The following is a 20173-nucleotide window of genomic DNA, read 5'->3' as shown; positions in this document are numbered from 1 at the left end:
AAATAGTTCCCCCTTGAAACGAGTACCACCAAAATAGTTCCATGCTACATGCTAGGTAAAAGAGAAACTTAAGTGGAAAGAGGTAGGTTATAACATTTAAAAAGCCAAAATACGCTTCATAATGTCTAATAAGGCGCCACGTAAAAATGTATCCTCCTTTTCAGCCTTTCCAATGCAGCAATAACGTAAATGTTGGTTTTGTGGAAACAAATGGCGCCGCTCGCACGACGTTTTGCTTGATAGCGCAAGAGCAGGTAACGAGAGAAGATTAGCAGAATTAAAACGTTTATAAATATTTTTTTAGTTAAATTGCTGAATAGCTGGACTTTTAAAGAACCCAAAATGATGTCTGAATGAAGCTAGTGTTAACAAGCTTGAGATTTAACAACATGAGCTGTCCTGAAAATGCGCTGTTTTCCAGAATGAAATGATCTGAAAACTCGAGGCAGTAGGTCTCAATTATGTTTCGATGGAAGTCACAGTGTGCTGATGTTCTCCTGTCAAAAACACTTCAGTTACTCCGTGTAAAACACGTTGTGTATCTTTAAAAATGTATTGGCCATTTTAAAAAGTGTTGAGGAATGTAAAGGAACCCAGCTAAAATCACGAAAGAAGTTTAGACCACTGACCTAATGTCACGCTTTTTGTTGTTTACCTCAGTTTGAGTGGTGTATTTCATATTAATACTAACTATGGGAACTGCGATGTGGTTAATTTAGTCTTCCTGAAGCAGGGTCATGGTCTAAAATACTGATGCAGCGGGACCCTCCTTGTGAACCTTGTGAAGATGCACTTGTCCACCTCACTTCAAGGCTTTACAACTGGGGTTTCACTGCTGGAGAGGATGGAGGAACGAAAAGTAAGCCTGCGTGATGAAGATCAGCTTCATCACAGCTTACAACATGAGAAAGCTGTGACAAACAGGGGTAAGATAGGATAATTTCAGGTGTAGCTAAACATTCAGGAAGACCCATCACAAAATTGCTTATTTAATAATAATAATAATAATAATAATGTCTTTAATCAATCACACCTGTTAACTTCATCTGTTTTTTCCCCTCTAATTTACCAGTTCATTACCAGGAAAACATTGTGATGCAAGATGATGTACATGATATGCTGTGTGAGAAAAACAAATCTGGAACTCCAAAGAAGCAAAAAGAGAAAAGAAGAAAAGTGCAAAATTCTTCATCAGCTTTGTCTCAAAGTAAAAAGACTGATGTTCAGAATCCTCAGCCTCAAGTACAGAAAAATCCAAGCAGAAGAGGAGAAGCCTCACTTCTTAGTGGGAAAATGTCTGTGCACTCAGTCCAAGGTGAGCAAATGTAAAGGTTCTAATTTTTCCAGATTGTTTTATTTTTATTAATTCATTCTTTTATTAAAGAAGCTTAAGATTAAGTGTAATGTATTGAAGAGCATGTTTCTGTGTTGTAGATCACGTGGAAGAGGGTGCAGAACACATGTTTCGCACTCACATATGTACAGAATGCAGGCGTTGCTTTAAGACCCGCTCTCATCTGATGGAGCATATGCGTCTTCATTTTCCTGACCCCAGCCTGCAGTGCCCCACCTGCAAGCACTACTTCACCAGCAAGAGCAAGTTGCGTGTCCACATGCTGAGGGAGTCTGGTGAGAAGCTGCACCGCTGCCACTTGTGTGATTATGGTGCTGTGGAGCGTAACACCCTGCGCCGCCATCTCATCAGCGTGCATGGTAATCTAGGAGAGGATGACGGTGCCATGGACCTCTATATGTGCCCGACCTGCCGAAAGGGCTTTCGGCAGAGTCAGGAGTTAAAGAGTCATATGAAGTCCCATCACATGACGCATGACGGGCAACCTCTGCCCTGCATCAAAGTAGGATGCCCCTTTCAGTGCACAGAAAAAAAAGTGCTTCAGAAGCACCTATTCGATGCGCATAGCATCAAGGCCATAGAGTGTCGCCACCATGCCTGCAGTGCTTTGTTCGGATGTAAGACAGATATGGAGGCTCATTTTCTGACCCATAAGGCCTTTCACTGCACACATTGTGACTTCACATGCTCTAACAAGAGCCGTTTTCAGCAGCACAAAAGACAAGGCCATGCAGGGGACACACAGCTAAGTTGTGACTTCTGTTCCTTCACTACTTTCAATCCAGTGGAGTTTGACCAGCACGTAGGCCACCTTCATGCCAGTGAGAAAACACACAGATGTCAAGAGTGCAGCTTCGTGACTGCTCATAAACGAGTTCTTAAAAGACACATGCTCATGCATACTGGTGAGATGACTTTTAAATATATTATTGTACATTTTGTATACGTTGCACAAATCTCAATTTCAAAAAATTGGAATAGCATGTGAAATGCATACTGCATTTGTACATTTGTGAATCCACTTTGACCTATATCAGTACAAAAACAGAGAAGATATGAAATATTTTACCATATCAGCTTCATTGTTTTTGTAAATATACACTCATTCAATTGTCGCAAAGAGTTGGAACAAAATTGCAGAAGCACCATTCATTGAAATAAAATAAAAACAGCTGCTTACATCATATCAAAAATTAGGCTTTCAAAACTGGATCAAATGATGTCTTCAGTCCTCAAACAATTATTAGGTGTTGATGAGATGATACAACAGTAGGAAACATGTTCCTTTCCAAACTTGAGGAATGTGTAGCAGACATTCTGTTTGGAATGAGCATATATTTACAAAAAAAGAAAACCATTAAAGCTCATAAGGTAAAACAACAAAAAGATGTTTTTACTTTTTTGTTTTCAGTTTATGGAATTTGCTAAACACTGTTTTCTATTTTTATTTGCATTTCATTTAGTCTCACAACTTTACTGTTGTTGGTTTGTGCTTGTTACTGTATATGTCTGTGTAATGCAGTATTACTAACTGTGGTGGTCATGGATTTATTTATAAATTTTTGCAGGTGAAAAGCCCCACAAATGTACACTGTGTGAATTCAGATGTCGAGATGAAACATATCTCTCAAAGCACATGCTGACACATTCTGATGACAAGCAGCACATGTGTTCAGAGTGTGGCTATGTTACCAAATGGAAGCATTACCTGAATGTCCACATGCGCAAACATACTGGTGATCTCAGGTATGTTTCAGTCTTGATTTTTTTTTTCTTAACTTTTTTTTCTATTAACACTTGTATCATTTGTTACATTTCCTATTCTCACTCTTAGGTACAAATGTAATGAGTGCATGTACCGCTGCCACCGCATTGACCAGCTGAACAGTCACAAGCTTCGGCATCAAGCAAAGAGTCTGATTTGTGAGGTGTGCGCTTATTCTTGCAAGCGAAAGACTGAACTGCACAAACATATGCAGCTCAAACACTCAACAAGTAAAGACCACCAGCCTCCTCTTTACCAGTGCAAGTTCTGTGCATACACAACAAAATATCGTCAAGCTCTTCACAACCATGAAAACTGCAAACATACTAGGACAAGGGAGTTTCGATGCGCTCTCTGTTCATACTCTACATTTAGCAACACTGGCCTCTTCCTGCACAAGCGTAAGGCCCATGGATACGTGCCTGGGGATGTGAAGTGGCTGGAGACATATGCAGAGAAAGAGAGACAAAACAATTCAATGGACCTGATGCAGACCTTTTATTCTAAAGTTGTAGGTACTGAAAAAATAGCTGAGGAGCAGGGGGGTTCTGAAGGTCATTCAAAAACCTCTAACCAAGTGGAGTTGCAAAATGCTATTATGACAAATGATGACCAAATTCCCAATAGTTGTGAAAGAGTGAATGATTCAGAGAGCATAAGTACTGTCTTAGAACATCAAGGCAGTTCAGATGTTAATTCATTCGGAGATAAGACAAACAATGAAACAGAACAGCCAGTAAAGATCAGACAACTTCAGCCAGTTGTCCCTGACCAAGAGGAATGTTGTATTCTAACCCAAATAACATGCAATGTTAGTGCCCAGGCAGCACCCTTGCGTACTGAATCAGAAGACCAGGGAATCACAGATGTGCCTGTTGATAGCTTCCCTAGACCTGACTCATCATGCAACATTCCTGAGATCCCTGTTGAATCTGTAAGTGAAGAGGAAGATGATGCTTTGTCAGACCCTGAGGAAGGTAGTGATTCCAAAGAGCAGGGGAACAGAGGAAATGTGATCATGCAAGAAGTGCCCCAAAGCTCAGTGGCCCATCATGCGGTCTCCTCATTAGTGTCCTCAGTTGATGGTGCAGGTTCAGAAAATCTGCTCCAAGTTATGAGGAGACGGGACAAAGACCAAGCTGATGCACTGATCCTGGAAGGTAGAGTCCAGATGCTGGTGGTCCAAACCCAGAACAACATATACCAGTGTGATCACTGCTCTTATGTGACACGAAAGCAGGCAGCCTTAATGCGGCACTGCAGATCTTCCTGCCAGGTCATGAAAGCAGCTCTCCAGTGCCAGGACTGCGGTTTACGCTTCAAACAATTACGTTCTTTTAACACCCACCGCCTCCGAAAGTGTCTTGCACTGCAGAAGAAAAAAAAGATTCTCTCTGTTGTGGAAACCTCACACAAGATAAGAGATTTTGGAACTACACAGGCCCAGGATACATTGCATAATAAGAATGAGGCTGCACGCCCTTTGTCACCTGTCACAGAGGCTGATCAATGTGGGGACTGTGTGCTCACAAGCTTAACTGGAGATAAAGGGGCAAATGTCATCCCACAGAAGAATAATACAAACCATGCTTCTGAGTCCCTGGGCTTGGCAACTGTTGACAGCTGTGGTTACCATGAAGATAATTATAAGTTCACCTGCAAAATATGTTCCTTTTCATGTAGCAGAAAAGCCACAATAGATCGTCATTGTGCAGCCTGCTTCCGAAGCAGAGCTCAAAGTAAGCTGACAGTGAATGAGCAAGAGGATGAACAAAGTGAATTAGATTGTGAGCAGGAAGAGCAAGATGGAGAAAACAATGAAGGAGACCCAGGAGAGAAAATAGTGAAAAGCATAAAACGATTTTCCTGTCCCAACTGTCCATTTGTTTGCCAACAGAGAAGAGCATTAACAAGTCATGAGAAACGTGGCTGTTTAAAGCCTGGCGAGATCCAGTGCCAGCAGTGTTCATTTGTGGCCAAATCAGAGAAGTCTCTAAATCACCATTTCTTAGTTCACAGTAAAGACAAGGATTTTAAACGAGGCAAAAGAGCTCGACTTCACTGTAAGCTTTGTATCTTCACTTGCAAGCAAGAGCGATGTATGGCTCAGCACGTGGCACTGAAGCATGAGGGTGCTCGCCCATTCCACTGCCGCTTCTGTGATTTCAGCACAGCACGGCGCCACCGTTTGGATGCCCATGAGTCCAGGCACACGGGCATCGGCAGACACTGCTGTGAGCTGTGTGGTCAGAGCTTTGGCACCTCATCTAAGCTACGGCTGCATCACCAGCGAATCCATGACAGACAAGCCACCCACTTCTGTTCTCTTTGTGACTACAAAGGCTATAATCCTACTGACATCAGCCGCCATACCCTCAGCTGCCACACAGGAGAGTTAAGCCATCCCTGCAACCAGTGTGATGCCCGCTTCAGCTCTGATATTGCTTTGAAACAGCATTGTAAGCGGACACACCAGGCTGCCAGCAGCCAGCGCTGCACCCAGTGTAGCTTAACTTGCAACAGCAAGGCCAGGCTTAAAGCCCATGTGCAACGTGAACATTCTCAAAACAATAATGTGGTCTCACAAGTAAACTCTGACTCTCAACTGGAAAGCCGCTGCAAGGTCACCCTCACCCAGAAGTGCCCAGATTGCCCTTTTACCACTGGAAAGAGGCTGCTGCTTGTCCAGCACATCTTGGATGAACATGAGGGAGGACATCAGGAAGAAAAAACTCTGAAGTGTGATGTCTGTGGCTTCTCTTGTTTCCATCAGCTGGTGTTTGACCAACACATCCGTTCACATGGTGGTACCTGTCTCTACAAGTGCACTGAATGCAATTTCTCAACCCGGAACAGACAGAAAATCACATGGCATATGCGCATCCACACAGGAGAGAAGCCATACCAGTGTGAGAAGTGCAGCTATACCTGTGCTGAACCTTCTCGGCTCAAGGTATGAAAGGCTGTAAGATGGCCAGATACTTCATTTGAATACTTAATTTGCATAAGATGGCCAAATACTTACTTATGCCTGATAGTTATTTTTTCACAAGGCAATTAGAAGTGTTTAAAGAGCACTGGATTTTCATGACTTAATGGATCTGAACTGTTATTATTATTGTCTTCATTGCAGTATCACATGAGGATTCACCAGGATGAGCGCAAATATCTCTGTCCAGAGTGTGGTTATAAATGCAAATGGGTAAACCAGTTGAAGTACCACATGACAAAACACTCAGGTAATCGCCATCTTCTATCATGTGCAATGTTTGTAATATGTGTAATATTTCTTCTTTGTCCAGACCTTAAATACAGTTTCTGAGTGTTATATTTGCTGATAGTGAACTGAACTGTTCATGTATCAGATTGGCAATCTAGTGACATACTTTCCACTGACTGCAAATCCTGGACTGCAAATCTGAAGACCTCTATAGTATGTATCACAGTGGTCCTCAGCCTGGTCCTTAGGGACTCCCATATGGTCCAGATTTTTTGCTTCAACCTAGCTTGCAATACATTAGGTTAGAGCCAAAGTGTGGACCATCTGGTTGGTTTTAGAACCACCAGTATTAAATCTGCAAGAACTGCTCACTAAGTACTTTCCAACCTTCCTTTGTGCTAAGGAGCCAAATCGTATGCATGTGAGGAATGTGAATATCGAACAAACCGTGCTGATGCCCTGCGTGTCCACTGTGAGACACGTCATCGAGATGTGCGCTCCTTCATCTGTGAAAAGTGTGGCAAGGCTTTCAAGACCCGCTTCCTGCTCAAGACGCACCAGAAGAAGCACAGTGATGAGCGGCCCTACGTGTGCTCCATATGCCAAAAGGGTTTCCGTTGGCCTGCTGGCCTCCGTCACCACTATCTCTCCCACACAAATCAGCTGCCCTTCCGCTGCCTGTACTGTTCCTACCGAGCCAAGCAGAAGTTTCAAGTGGTGAAGCACTTGCGTAGGCACCATCCAGACCAGCCCGTTCAGGGAGGGGTGGATAAGGACCCTGACACCCACACTGTCCCGCTGCAGGAGGCCCGTTTGATGCCAAAAGAAGACTTGTTGATGGATGGACAATGTATTGCAGAGAAAGACACTGAATAACATTAGTCTGTCTTTTTATCCTCTGTGTTTTTTAATTAGGAAAAAGACACTGTATTAGTCCTGTAATGAACCTCCGCTCAAGTGAAACTGAATTAATGCCTTTTAGCTGAATTAATATTTGAATACTTACGTATTCAAAGGGAAACTCAATTAATTCATCACATGGAAGGTGTCAACAGCATTTATTGAGGTCATTGCCGGATCACTTAGTGAACATCTAAGAATAGATAATGTCCCTAAATGACTAAAATGCACATGTGCAACAGTTTAAATGGATATCACGTACTGTAGGTGGAGCAATTTTAGGGAACAGTAATATCAACAGCAGTGAATACTTTCTAGTGTGGGTGTATATATGTTTAGAATTTTATACTAAGTATAGAGAATATTTATATTCACTTTATTAGTCCCTTCTGTGAGTTGCATCCAGTGTATATAGCAGGCAGTAGCATTTATGGCAAAGTCATACCTTCACTACTGTAAGACTACAAGGAACAATGTTCAGGGATTGAAGGGATACAGAAACTTTAAGGAAAGTCTGGGTTTTGGTATATTTTAGAGTACAAGATTGTCAGGAACAAGTTATCTTGACAACAACAAATAAATATATAACAGTTAAAATTTAAAATAAATGCTTTAACAGTTAAAAATGAAAACTACTGGTTAACAGGATCTAAAACTCTACATATACAACTTTTTAGAATTTTTTCTATGGCTTGTTTAAATGTGGTGCTTAATATCTTGTAGTAGCCTTACAGCATGAACAAAATGTTAATGCATCAGTTTAATCTGCAGCTGTAGAGTAGACAGTTTCTTATACTGTAAATACTTATAATTTATTATTGTAAAGCTGAGAAGGCACTATACTGACTTTACTGTTTAGCTACTCTTTAGTTATTTTTTATTTAAAACTTTGTCACAGAAGTCTACATCATAGCAAGAGCAATAAAACCTGGATACTAAAGCCTGCAGTTTCTTTAGTTATGGTTAATATGGGAAATATTGCTTTATGTGCAAGCCATATGCAATATACAAATAGGTGTAGCTGAGTTATAATGCCTAAAGTCTTAAATGTGCACAAAGAAACACACAATATGAGTTTGCATAACTTTCTGAATTACATATTTTCATTGTGTAGAAGTATTTGGATGCTGCATGCTCATCTAGGAGGCTTCTGTAATGTTAATGTTCACAAACAGAGAGGAGGGGCGAAGGCTTGTGCCGTCTTTCGATAAAAGATGGATGTGGCGATACCCTAGAAGAGAAACGAATCAGTTTAATTTACCATTTAATAATTTATAGCTAGCTTATTGTTTTGAGTGGAGTGACTCCTGTCCTGATTGCTCACTCACCTGACTGAATGCAAGAGAAGGGAACTGTGTACTGCCCTATAAAATCATTTTTGGTTGCCATGTCATAGTCCTCCACGACAAAGCGGATGAGTGCCAGCTCAGGAGTATGGACCGCAAACTCTAATGTTTCGTTCCAGCATGGGTTGAGTCCTGCACAGATGAAAACAGGAGAAAAAATAGTCCTAACACAATCTATGGGACTGAAAGCGCTCAAAACCCATTACATGTTGATGTATAGTTGCATAAATGCATTTTCAGAAAAAAAAATCCTTGTCATATGGAAATGTTCTTGAGACGGCTCGACAGCATCATCTCTTTTCCTCACCGTTGTTCTCGATGTAGCTTGTCTCCTGTGTGGCCTGGTCTGCAGGTAAACCATATATCTCCACCCTTACAAAAGGGTCTACAATGGACCCTACTTTGTTGTTTACTTTAGGGAGCTGCTGGCCACTAATTACCTAAAAGTGAAACACAAAGGGATCAGACATTTAATATTTTTAGTTACATTTGTCTCACCCAAGTTATGCAAGCCTGGATTAGAGCTGATAAGTGAGTTTTTCATTGCCTGAATAGTGAGGATGAGGGGACAGTAATCTTTGCGGTCCTGGGGCTTGTCTGGATTGAATTGTTGCTCACTGTTGCGCAGGATCTCCGGTTTCAGAACATATCCACAGCGGTTATTCTGACTAAAGAGACCATCATTAAGATCCATCTCCAGCCCTGCTGTCTGGAAGTTTAAAGCCACTGTGGATCAGAGACACATTAAAATTTAATGCAGTTTAAAATCCACTTCCAAGTCACCAGCCCTTTTGCATTTGTGCAATTTACGCTTTTAAAGACATTTCCATTAGACTGAATTAGATTGATTTGTACAGCACAACCAGTAATGTTCGATTAATGTCCACAGTGGTTAATTTACATCTAATTTACTCTTTCTAGAGTTAATTTGGCTTCAGTTTAATTGGATTTATTATTGACATACCCATTTGGCATCCCACATTCCACATGTCTTGGGGACAGAAGTTTGAAGAGTCTGTCCTTAGGCCACTAGGATAAACCCTGGTAATCTGCCTTGCGTTGTGCTGAGCAAAATCAGCAGCTGTGGACATAACAGAAACACGAGCATGTTACTAAAGAATTTTAACCAGGAAAAACTGCAAACCTGTGTAAATACATATGACTTTTTAACCGTACTGAACATCATTATGAAGTCTACAGTACCGTGCAAAAGTCTGAGACCACCCTTAATTTATTTAATTCCCAGTCAAAACTGCCATTAAGTACAAGTTTTACATTTTTTTAGTAGCTGTAAAAAAAAAAGCAGACAAAATATATTTAACAGAAAATTACACTGAAGCCCAAACAACTAAATATACTTTGCCTTTATTACAGCCTCCATTTTTTGGGAGATTTGCTTTCAGTTTCACAAAGATAGGGATTTTCCTTTGAGAATTTGAGTAGAGAATATTAGAATCTTTCACTGTGATGATTAAGTTCCATGTACAAAGGTTTACATATTAAATTAATTTTGATACAATTAATGTGCACGTGTACAATAAATGTGGCAGAGAGAGAAACAGTTTCACAAACTTAAAAGCGTAGTCTTAAAGAATCACTGTATAAGTGATTCTGTGTCTAAGATGTGTTCAATAAAGCAGCCCAGAGTTTTACTCTTTCAGCTGCTTAATACTTGATGTCTTGGCAAACATTTACATAATATTTTGATATATTTTCTACATAAAAATATGTTAATGCAAGCATTGCCAAATTTGTTAGTATCTTCAACCTTAGTGTTCCTGAGCCTACCTGCTTCCTTGATAATTTTGCGGGCCTTGGACTCAGAGAAGGAGGATATGTCATATGGCTTGCCGTGGATGCGTGCATGTTCAAAATTGTTGAAATGTTCATTCTTGCAGTATATGACAAGGTCCGAAAGCTCCTTGGTTAGACTTTGCTTTGATTTCTAGTCAACAACAAACAAGAAACATTTAAAACACTGAGCTAGAATTTTATAAAATGGGGAAGGGGAAAATAAGACTTTATTTGCATAGTAGCTATAGTTGGTTTGAAGATGTTTAACCAATTATTTACTAATATGCCTAAAATGAGTCTAATCCTAATCCCAACCTAATCATTTTTTTTCCATTTTTCATCTTATCAGTGTAATTATAGGCAGTTCCACTGTATTATGTCAATCACCTATTGTATCAATCTGTGTTATGCAGCACTATTGAGCTCTGCAATGGTGACCCTTGGACATTGAAGGCACATGGCACTTCTGAACCCTGAACCTAAATCCTAGAGTTAGAACACATTTGTGAGCAATCTCTGGAGTACTATCCAAATAAAGTGGGAACAGAACAATATATGTCATAGTTAGTAACATAGAATGTACTGAAACAAATAACAGCATGTGTTGTTAATTTATTAATTGAGAGTGTAACAAACACATGCTATGCACACATCTGCTTACCTTGCTGTCTGATGGCAAACTCTCTGTGGTCAGACTGTCCCTGCGCAGTTCTGAAGAATCATCTTCATCACTCACTTCGCCACTTACTGGATTATCTGCATCCAAGGACTCCAATCCTCCAATCTTCTTCCCTTTCACCAGAATTTTCCCCTTTAGTTCCTGAAACAAATGCACACATGTGCAGGGCTTGGTTACTTTGTGTAAAATCATAAAACATTTTATTGTTGTAAAATGAAGTTAGAAACTTTCCACGACTGTCCATATACAGTATCATATACATTGATATTGATTTAGTAGAGTGTTCTGTGACTGGAAGAAAAAATGGCAGACCGCAGCTGTCATGTTATATGAAACATATACTCATGTAAAGCTATAAGTTAACGTCTTTGAATTGTTAATGCTGAGAAAATCCATTATGATATATTAGATCATCCTCTTCTGATAGAAGTGAACATCATTATAAATTCTATATCAGCATGATGTCCATGAACAAGTGTGGAAGGCTTTGTAATAGTGTTTAAAAGGCCCACATGCTGCATTTGTCTTGTGTTTTAAATGTTTTGTCTCGACAATGAAATCTTAACATTTGTGTGGTTTTATGTACCAAAGACAGTCATAATTCATTTTTATGTATGACCTTTTTCAACTTGTCTTTATCCTTTAGATTTAAACAGGCTGTTTTTGTTACTGTGCTTTTAAGACTAATATATGTAAATGAGCTCTGTTCTGATTGGCTGCCCTATATTGTGCCTCATTCAGAAAGCAATCCTGGCTGAAACACTACTTATAACTTGAGCATGAATGGGTAGAGCTAAACTGTAGGCTGAATAGGCAGATACACAGTGCTGCACAGACGTCTCAGGCATCTGAGAAAATTAGGTTTAAAAGGCTGTTTATCTGGGAAATAACTATTTATTTGCTAGTTTACTAATATTAGAAAGACTAATAATTAATTAATGCAACATTAAGACAATTAGTTGTGATTTTATGTATGTTCCAAACCCCCCCTTAAGGAAACGTAATGTTATTTATAGTTATCATCTATACCTGGTTTGGCTGACCAATACTTCACTACATTAAATCAAGTGTTCTGGTGACAAAATTGAACAAATCTGTGCAATGACTCAGGGCATCAAGGACAAATCTGGAAAACAAGGTCTTGAAAATAACTCACAAGATATAAACTTTTGGCTCTACTTATGTTTATTTGTAAGTATTTTAAAGATTTATGGTGTTTTTTTGCATAGTACTGCATGTGCTTGTACTGTTTGTGTGGTTTATTTGGATGAATGGACTGATTTTGTAGCTTAATTTTAATATATGAACTGTATGGACTGAAGATCCAACAGTGTGTTTTGAAGCTTTAAGACTATTTACATTCTACATCAAACTCTTTTATTTAAAAAAAATGAGGAAAGGTGTGGGCCCTTTAAAGCTGCTGCTAGTTATGAAATGATGCTGATCCTTAGCTCACCTCTGGAGATGGGAGTACACTAGGGACTTTGCCATCTATTGTAGTCCTCAGCAGCATGTCACCAAGGATATCCTTTAAGAGCTGAGCCATGACTTTCTGTTGCTCCACGCTGCATCGGTTTTCAATAGACAAGATAACTGGGTATTCTGATGTCTGGAATGCACAGTGGTGGATTGAACAAACAGACATATTTAACTGCACAACTGGCTGAACATGTTTTCTGTTTTGTTGAATTCATTGAATATTTCAGACCATTTACCTTAAAGGCATATTTTGCCACTGTGTTAATTACATCTTTAAAGAGAATCTTGGATGTGAAAGTGTGTCCATGGTAAACAACAGGCTCTCCACTGGAACCATCCCAACAGTCGATCTCCAAGCAGCGACAGCCCCGCTTCAGAGCCCTAGAAAGAAGTTTATTAGCTTCTTTGGACGATCAGAGTGACCTTTGACTGGGTTTAAGTAGGAAACCTCATGCTAAATATACATATAACCGCTATATGCATATCACTGCTTTTGTAAAAAACTTGTGTCTCCATTTTTGTTTGGTTTTTGACATTTGAAAATGCCTGTTGCTCTTTACATTGTGAATAAATTTCATGAAGAATGGACCAAAAGAAATGGCCCAAAATGGCTTGGAAAAATGTGCGGTTTCATTGACTTACTTTAAAAGTAAAGTAGGTTTTTTTCCTTTTCCTATAAAGTTATCATTTTGGAGATACATGGTTTTCTTTTCCAACAGCGACTTATGTTTACAACATGTTGTGATACATTTCTGAATAAGGATTTATACTTTTCTTCCCAGAGCTGTTTTACACAATGGAGTCCACTCAAAAGACTAAATCTGTGTTTTTTTACTGAATGTAGCCCTCCACGCTGCTCCTTCCTTTCAGCTGGTCCTCTAGAAGGTACGTGTTGTGTGATGAGCTGATAAAGTAATGCTTGAGAGGCTGAGTCATGTCCTGATAGAGACGCTGATCTTCTGAGTTGAAGATGGAACCATCAGCAGAGGTCAGATACATCAAGAAGCCATCTATTGACATGGTGTGGTTGGCTTTGGCTGCACAGAATGCACAGAGAAGGGACTCATGCTAAATTCCATTGATCAATAAGGCTGTTGTGCAAATGAATTAAACTACTGCCATTATGCTCTAACAATAAGGAGCTCATAGCTGCACAATAAAGTGTAATGGCTTGGAAAGCTCTGTTAAGTGCTTGAAACAACTTCTTGAAAGTGCCTATCAGTGTAGGTTGTGTTGTTTCAGGTAGCCACCTGGCCATGGTTAACAGTACCTGTATCTGAAGGCTCATATCTTTGGATCAGCTCAAGCGCATGTTCTTGACTCCTGTCTCCCTCCAGCTGCTCCTCCCGCAGAAACTCCTCCAGATCACAATGTGAGAGCGTTTGTCCATCGCTGGAGTACTCCTGGAACAGCTCCACAACCTCTTTTCTCTGAGTAAGCATCTTGTAGAAGTGGACAAATTCCTCACTTCCCAGAAAACCTGTCTGACTCTTATCGGCCATCTATGTCGAGAAGGGTACAGGAAAAAGAAGATGAAGAAAATTAATCTAGCATTATATACTTTCTCTTCTACAGTAGGAATTACATAATTTGTTGATTTTCTAAGTGTAAATAAGTTAACATGCCCTCTACAGACAACACACTTCTGCACATTTTAGAGCACAATTACTGTTTATTTCCAATTAATTCCCACCTTTTCCAATATGCAAGTAAATTATGTACTAAGATTATTTAAAGTAGCAGCATGTAAGATTTAGTGGCATCAAGCAGAGAGGTTGCAGATGAAAACCAACTGATTACCCCTTTCCAACCATGTAGTAGAACCTATGTTTGCCATCAGGTTTTCTGCCATCACCTGGGCCCTCCTTTCACCCTCTTTTGTTCTTTGTTCTGCTAAATAATAAGGTTGATCCTCCATTTGTCAAAATTTAGGTTCTCAAAATTCTCACAGGACAAAATGGTTAGCAGCACTGGCAGCAATCACTGATTCTTCTTTTTCTATGTCTCCCAACCAGTGCTATAGTGGCACCAAATTCAAGCTGCTACTTCAGGGTAAAAACATGAAAGACATTGATTAGATCTAGTGTTTGATTTGTCTGTTCTGCAATACTGTTGAAAGAGCAGTATGTAGATATGAAGGGCTTATTCTAAGCTAACGAAAACACGGTGACTTGTAATTATGGTGATGAGTTTTGGATACTATATTGTAGGTGCTAATAGACCCTCCTAAATCATACACACTTCACCTTTAAGTGTGTTACTTGTAGAAGATGTGTTCATTTTTTTCACTTTGAAAATCAATAAAACATGTCATTTGAGTAGGGGTGTTCAAACTTTACCCTACAACTGTTGGGTATGCACTGGGTTTTGGTTTAGATGGATGTTAACCTTCAAGATGGTTTCACAATGCAGAGTGGTCTCTTTTAAAGCTGTTCTGAGTATATATATATATATATATATATATATATATATATATATATATATATACAGTGGGGAATTTAATCAGTCACCAATTGTGAAAGTTCTCCCACTTAAAAAGATGAGAGAGGCATGTAATTGACATCATAGGTAGACCTCAACTATGAGAGACAAAATGAGGAAAAAAATTTCAGAAAATCACATTGTCTGATTTTTAAAGAATTTATTTTCAAATAATGGTGGAAAATAAGTATTTGGTCACCTACAAACAAGCAAGATTTCTGGTTGTCACAGACCTGTAACTTCTTCTTTAAGAGGCTTCTTTGTCCTCCACTCATTACCTGTATTAATGGCACCTGTTTGACCTTGTTATCTGTATAAAAGACACCTGCCCACAACCTCAAACAGTCCCACTCCAAACTCCACTATGGTGAAGACCAAAGAGCTGTCGAAGGACACCAGAAACAAGATTGTAGACCTGCACCAGGCTGTGAAGACTGGATCTGCAATAGGCAAGCAGCTTGGTGTGAAGAAATCTACTGTGGGAGCAATAATCAGAAAATGGAAGACCTACAAGACCACTGCTAATCTCCCTCGATCAGGGGCTCCATGCAAGATCTCAGACAATGTGATTTTCAAAATTTTTTTTCCTCATTTTATCTCTCATAGTTGAAGTCTACCTATGATGTCAATTACAGGCCTCACTCATCTTTTTAAGTGGGAGAACTTGCACAATTGGTGACTGACTAAATACTTTTTTCCTATACATATATGTATATGTATGTATGTGTATATATGTATGTTATGACTCCCTCACTGGTCACTTGGCTGGCCACCTTGCTCGTCACAGCACTGTACCAGATATTACCTTTCAGTATTGCCTGAATCACTTTGAAAAAAGTCTCCATTCTGTTGACAGACATCACATCTTGTCACCATGTAACAGTGTGTGTTTTAGGCTGTGTACTCTACTTTTGTAGGATTTTAACGTGTTCTGCAGTTTTAATGCTTCTGTTCAATATAATACATCCTAATCGATTTAGATTACCTCTAATGTCCATCACATTTTTTTCTATTCAATGTAAATAAAAGAGGATTAGAAAAAAATGCAAATGACCAATCCTCCACTCACCCTAAAAAGAGAGCTTGCATGGTCTTCATTCATGTCCATGTTCATGAGCTTCAGCAGCCTGCGGACCTCCTTAAAGCTTATCCTGCCATCTTTGTTTCTGTCTGCTTTCAGAAACAAGTCAGAGATCCATCTGAGCAGATTGACTGTTAAAGGAAAACAGTTTATGTCTGATATTCATATGTTGGAATGTTTTAACCCCTTAATCTCTAGGCTTAGTATTTAGGGAGTAGTATAAATTATTTGGTGAGTACTATGAAACTTATATATAAGTTATGAGATGGAGGAGCTGAAGTGTGAACTGTAGTGTACATTAGAAGGATACTGGTCAAGTTTTTCACTCTCGCCCATGCTCTGCAGATTCTCTATGAGGGTCTGCATGCCCCTTATCCAGGCCTGAGCCTCCTCGGCTGACTCTGCCACCAAGTCCAGGTTCCCACGGCGGCCACGAAAAACGAGCGTGAAGCAGCGCTCTGGAGGATATTCATCTGCTACACTCAAGAACACGTCGGACTCATGGCCCTCACGCACTGCCTCCACATCACCTACAGAAACTACAGGCACAAATGTTGCGTATAACTGTAGCATTATAACATACAGTGTTGCAGCACTGTAGATATTCATGTGACCAGTCAGGAGCCAGACAGGCCTGCATAGCAAAATTAGCAGCATTAATTTACAAACCAATCAGGTATAACAGTACAATGAAAACTGGGATCTGTTTACCATTGATGGATTTGTTGTATGCAGTACCAAAGTTAGTAAATACTGTTTAAAACCAGTCATCAGGGTATTGGCTGTGACCAGACAGGAAAATGAAATCATCACATTTTACTTCTTCTATCTTTTTCTGATTATGCAAATGCAAGTTTTCAATCAGTACCCAGAGTTCCACATTAATCCACATAAATTCTGACTAATCCAGCGGAAAGGGATGAGCATGATGGATTTCAGCATGCATACTAACAATAGCCTCTCCTGCTAGGAAGGATTTGACACATTTTGGGAGTACCTACAGGTTGAGTACGAGTTCATAGCCCAGCTGGATTTGTACGCAATGGTCTTGCAGTCATCCTGCAGTTTGTAATGGCGATGTCCTCTCCACATGCGAGACTTTGCTTTTCTCAGGACACTTCCAGCCTTCATGATCTCAAGACTAACATCAGGCTTGACACCTGAAAAAGGGTGAAATAGGATACATCAATAAAGCACGTTCACTGCTCTCACAATGCTTTATTGTTTGGTCAATTATGACTGAAAGGGCGTGGGGGTGGATTAAGGTCAGATGAACTTACAACTTTGCTGGGGAGATTCCATTTCCCACACACGGCTTACCTGTGAACATTAACGTTTATTAATTTTTTAATCACCTTCCACACTCCAACACATCGTTGAGCATAATAATCAGAGCTCAGCTCACCACTGACTCACAGTGAATAATAAATCCTTTTCTTGAATGAAATACATGTGGTTAGCAGAGATTAAATACCTCATTCCATAAGCCATTACCGAGATTGTGCCTTGTTAATTGAAGCCCAATTTATCTGCTACATTCAGGAACACCTCAGACTCATGGCTCTGGGTGCATTCATGGGCATTCTCTGGAGACTGGGCGTGCACCAAAAGAGAACGTACTGCATGTGGTTTGTCCAGGGACAATATGAGCACTCCCCAGAGTCATATAAGGTTCTCTGTGCAATGTTGTGACCATTTGTTTCTTATGCATTGATAAAACTATGGCCTGTTTCTTTGTTGCTAGAGAAGAGTAAAACCTGACATTCTAAACTCAATATGTTCTAGCACCAGGTCTTTGGAAAATAGCAAAATACAATAATAACTTCATTAATATAAGACCATACCCATTTGTTTCATTATTTGATACAGAAACATGAGAGCTAATTCCCAATCCTGCATTTGGCCAGTGTCATATGTAAATTTGTCAAATCTTTAAAATCTACTATTCACATGCTGCAGTGCAGTTGAGCATACTATAAAAAAAGACTTGTAGGTTATGGCTAAACAGCTCTGAAACAGAATAACAATAAACAGTACATAGAGTCTGTTACGCTCCAGTGTGACCCCACCAGACTATGAAAAAGGCTTACTTATAAAAAGTTTTCTTAACAGTGAATGAGCACCAGCAGGCTGCCTTCACACTGTAAACTTAAGCTATATTATATCAACGTATTCAAACATATAGTTTCACAAGTGCCATAAGCTTTAGTTTAATTGTTTAATTTATTCTGGGTTTTCAGCCTTGTAATCGTCTGCTATAATGGCAGCCCTGTGTCATCACTTGTGTAATTTTCCAGCACAGACATTTACTGTACAAGTGATCACAAATTATTTAATATTCACAAACACAGCAGGTCAATGTATGCTCTTACCATAGCAAAATGTTTCTTAAAAATCATTGAAGAGCGAATATGAAAGTATAAATACATCCTAAACTAAAATCTTATTATCATCCATCCCATCCCTGCTGTAATGTGAGCTCTACACCCAAGCAGAGAGAGGCAGAGAGAAATGCAGTGTTTCTACCACATTTACAGTAAAAAGCTTTGTTAAGGAAAAAGCTACATCAGACTTTCATAATTCCTTACTCATGGAAAAGGAAGAGAAGCAGCCAGACAGCAGGGAGAGAAAGCACTCACCAGGCTGAGAGGAAAAGCAGCAGATGCGCAGGGCCTGTGAGACAGGGAGTCTCTTTAGGGAGGCTGTGCCCTCAGCACTGACTGAGCACACTAAGAGACAGACAGAAGCTGAGAGAGCAGAGTTGTGCTCAATGCTGCTCTCCTGCCCCGAATAGCCTCCCTCCCTCCCTCCTCCTGTCTCTCTCACTCCTTCCTCACCACTCCCACTTTCCCTTTTTACATTGTCATGCTACCCGGCTTCCGTTTGTTAACCTACCACTCTTGCTTCTGTCACTGTGCATCAATTACAACTTCATTTCCAGCCATAAAGCTAGAATGTGTTGTTTTTGCTTGTTTTAAGGATGCGTCTTTGAATCAGTTCAGTTTAAAGTTGATGGTACAGCTTAATCAAATGCATTATTGTGTATTTATTTGCATTTATTTAGCTAAGGGAACTCCAATGACATCTAGGTGGAAAACCTCGATAGTGTGGCTCCATAACAATATGAACAATGCAATAATGTTTAACACATATTTTCCAAAGAATATTTAACTTAATATCTTTGCCCAAAGTCACTTCACAGACATTTTAATGCATTTCATGATGACTTTAAACTAAATTTACAGCAGTACAATTCAGATATTCAATGTAACTTCTAAATAGTGTAGATTACCTTCTTTAATTTGATTTTTAGGAGTAACAAATCAATCATTCACACATGATAGACAAAAGTAGCAGACTATGGTTAAAGAGAAATTCCACCAAGTATATAGAAAAATTCTGTGTAACTAAATCATTGAGATAATTCAGTGTAGTTTTATTGCATTGTAGAGAAACTTACTCAAAAATCTTTAAAACCACAAACTGCACAATTCTTTTGTATGTAATTTTGATAAAGATAAATAAAATTATTTTATTTATGCACAGTATTTCCTGACGATGGCTGTACTTTTCCACCATTAATTTATATTTAAAAATCCATTTTGTACCAAAACTGTATCTGGGATCAGGCAGTATAATCATAACCATTTCATGTAATAACTTTCTGCAAGGGAGCTTTTTGAATCATTAAGCAACTCAGATTCCTATCATCACCCATGTGAACAATTCTGACCTGGTAAGTTTCTCTAGAATGGAGCTTTCACATAAAACCCCTATGCTCTCAATGACTATGTTTACATCATAACCACTTAATCATTAATCATTTTTGGATTACAATATAGGATTGTTTTTCAAAGTCTCCAGTTTTTTTTTCCAGTTCCAAATTTATTTTGATCTTTAGAACTTCCTTAAGATTCTCAAGATTGGAAAGCCATGCAGGGCATTTGACTTAATTGTGGTGTTTAAGAAGTCATCATTGAATTTGTTAAGCAGCATATATAAGCAGTGTCTCACTTTGGAACGTAGGAATATCATGAAAGAGTGCTTGCAGTGTGGGGTGCATATAGTCTTGTA

At 39.4% G+C, this 20173-nt stretch overlaps 2 protein-coding genes across 6 annotated transcripts; one reads left to right on the top strand and one right to left on the bottom strand.

Annotated features, from left to right (window-relative positions):
• The first annotated feature begins 32 nt into the window (after positions 1–32).
• On the top strand, positions 33–10104 carry znf142 (zinc finger protein 142). Of its 5 annotated transcripts, none has more exons than XM_017691624.2 (8): positions 33–82; positions 734–926; positions 1073–1315; positions 1435–2259; positions 2923–3100; positions 3189–6072; positions 6253–6358; positions 6743–10104. In XM_017691624.2, the coding sequence occupies exons 2-8, from the start codon at positions 788–790 to the stop codon at positions 7213–7215; spliced, it is 4848 nt and encodes a 1615-aa protein (XP_017547113.1). In that variant the 5' UTR covers positions 33–82; positions 734–787; the 3' UTR covers positions 7216–10104. The 5 variants fall into 5 exon arrangements, with proteins under 5 accessions (XP_017547113.1, XP_017547112.1, XP_017547115.1 ...); XM_017691623.2 differs by having other exon boundaries at positions 37–82; positions 720–926; XM_017691626.2 differs by having other exon boundaries at positions 47–82; positions 731–926.
• On the bottom strand, positions 7381–18874 carry plcd4b (phospholipase C, delta 4b). Its single transcript, XM_017691628.2, has 16 exons — positions 18739–18874; positions 17380–17419; positions 17101–17259; positions 16410–16638; positions 16088–16217; positions 13808–14039; positions 13373–13574; positions 12774–12918; positions 12515–12667; positions 11041–11199; positions 10374–10530; positions 9550–9666; positions 9133–9311; positions 8893–9025; positions 8568–8717; positions 7381–8470 (listed from the first exon to the last, which is right to left on the bottom strand). Exons 2-16 carry the CDS (start codon positions 17399–17401, stop codon positions 8379–8381), a joined length of 2259 nt encoding a protein of 752 aa, XP_017547117.1. The 5' UTR covers positions 17402–17419; positions 18739–18874; the 3' UTR covers positions 7381–8378.
• Between the last annotated feature and the right edge of the window lie 1299 nt (positions 18875–20173).

The sequence above is a fragment of the Pygocentrus nattereri genome, chromosome 6 (assembly GCF_015220715.1).
Source record: "Pygocentrus nattereri isolate fPygNat1 chromosome 6, fPygNat1.pri, whole genome shotgun sequence".
Classification (NCBI taxonomy): Eukaryota; Metazoa; Chordata; class Actinopteri; order Characiformes; family Serrasalmidae; genus Pygocentrus; species Pygocentrus nattereri.
Note: the sequence above shows the minus strand (reverse complement) of the source record. Positions and strands in the feature narration are given on the sequence as shown.

Coding starts and splice junctions, on each gene's coding strand:
- znf142 (XM_017691624.2), top strand. CDS start 788: ATGCACTTGTCCACCTCACTTCAAGGCTTTACAACTGGGGTTTCACTG. Junction 1,316..1,434: donor GTCTGTGCACTCAGTCCAAG/GTGAGCAAATGT, acceptor TCTGTGTTGTAG/ATCACGTGGAAGAGGGTGCA. Junction 6,359..6,742: donor CCACATGACAAAACACTCAG/GTAATCGCCATC, acceptor CTTTGTGCTAAG/GAGCCAAATCGTATGCATGT.
- plcd4b (XM_017691628.2), bottom strand. CDS start 17,401: ATGGAATCTCCCCAGCAAAGTT. Junction 12,919..13,372: donor AGCGTGGAGGGCTACATTCA/GTAAAAAAACAC, acceptor ACTTCTTTCTAG/GGCTCTGAAGCGGGGCTGTC. Junction 12,668..12,773: donor TGGCAAAATATGCCTTTAAG/GTAAATGGTCTG, acceptor TGTGCATTCCAG/ACATCAGAATACCCAGTTAT.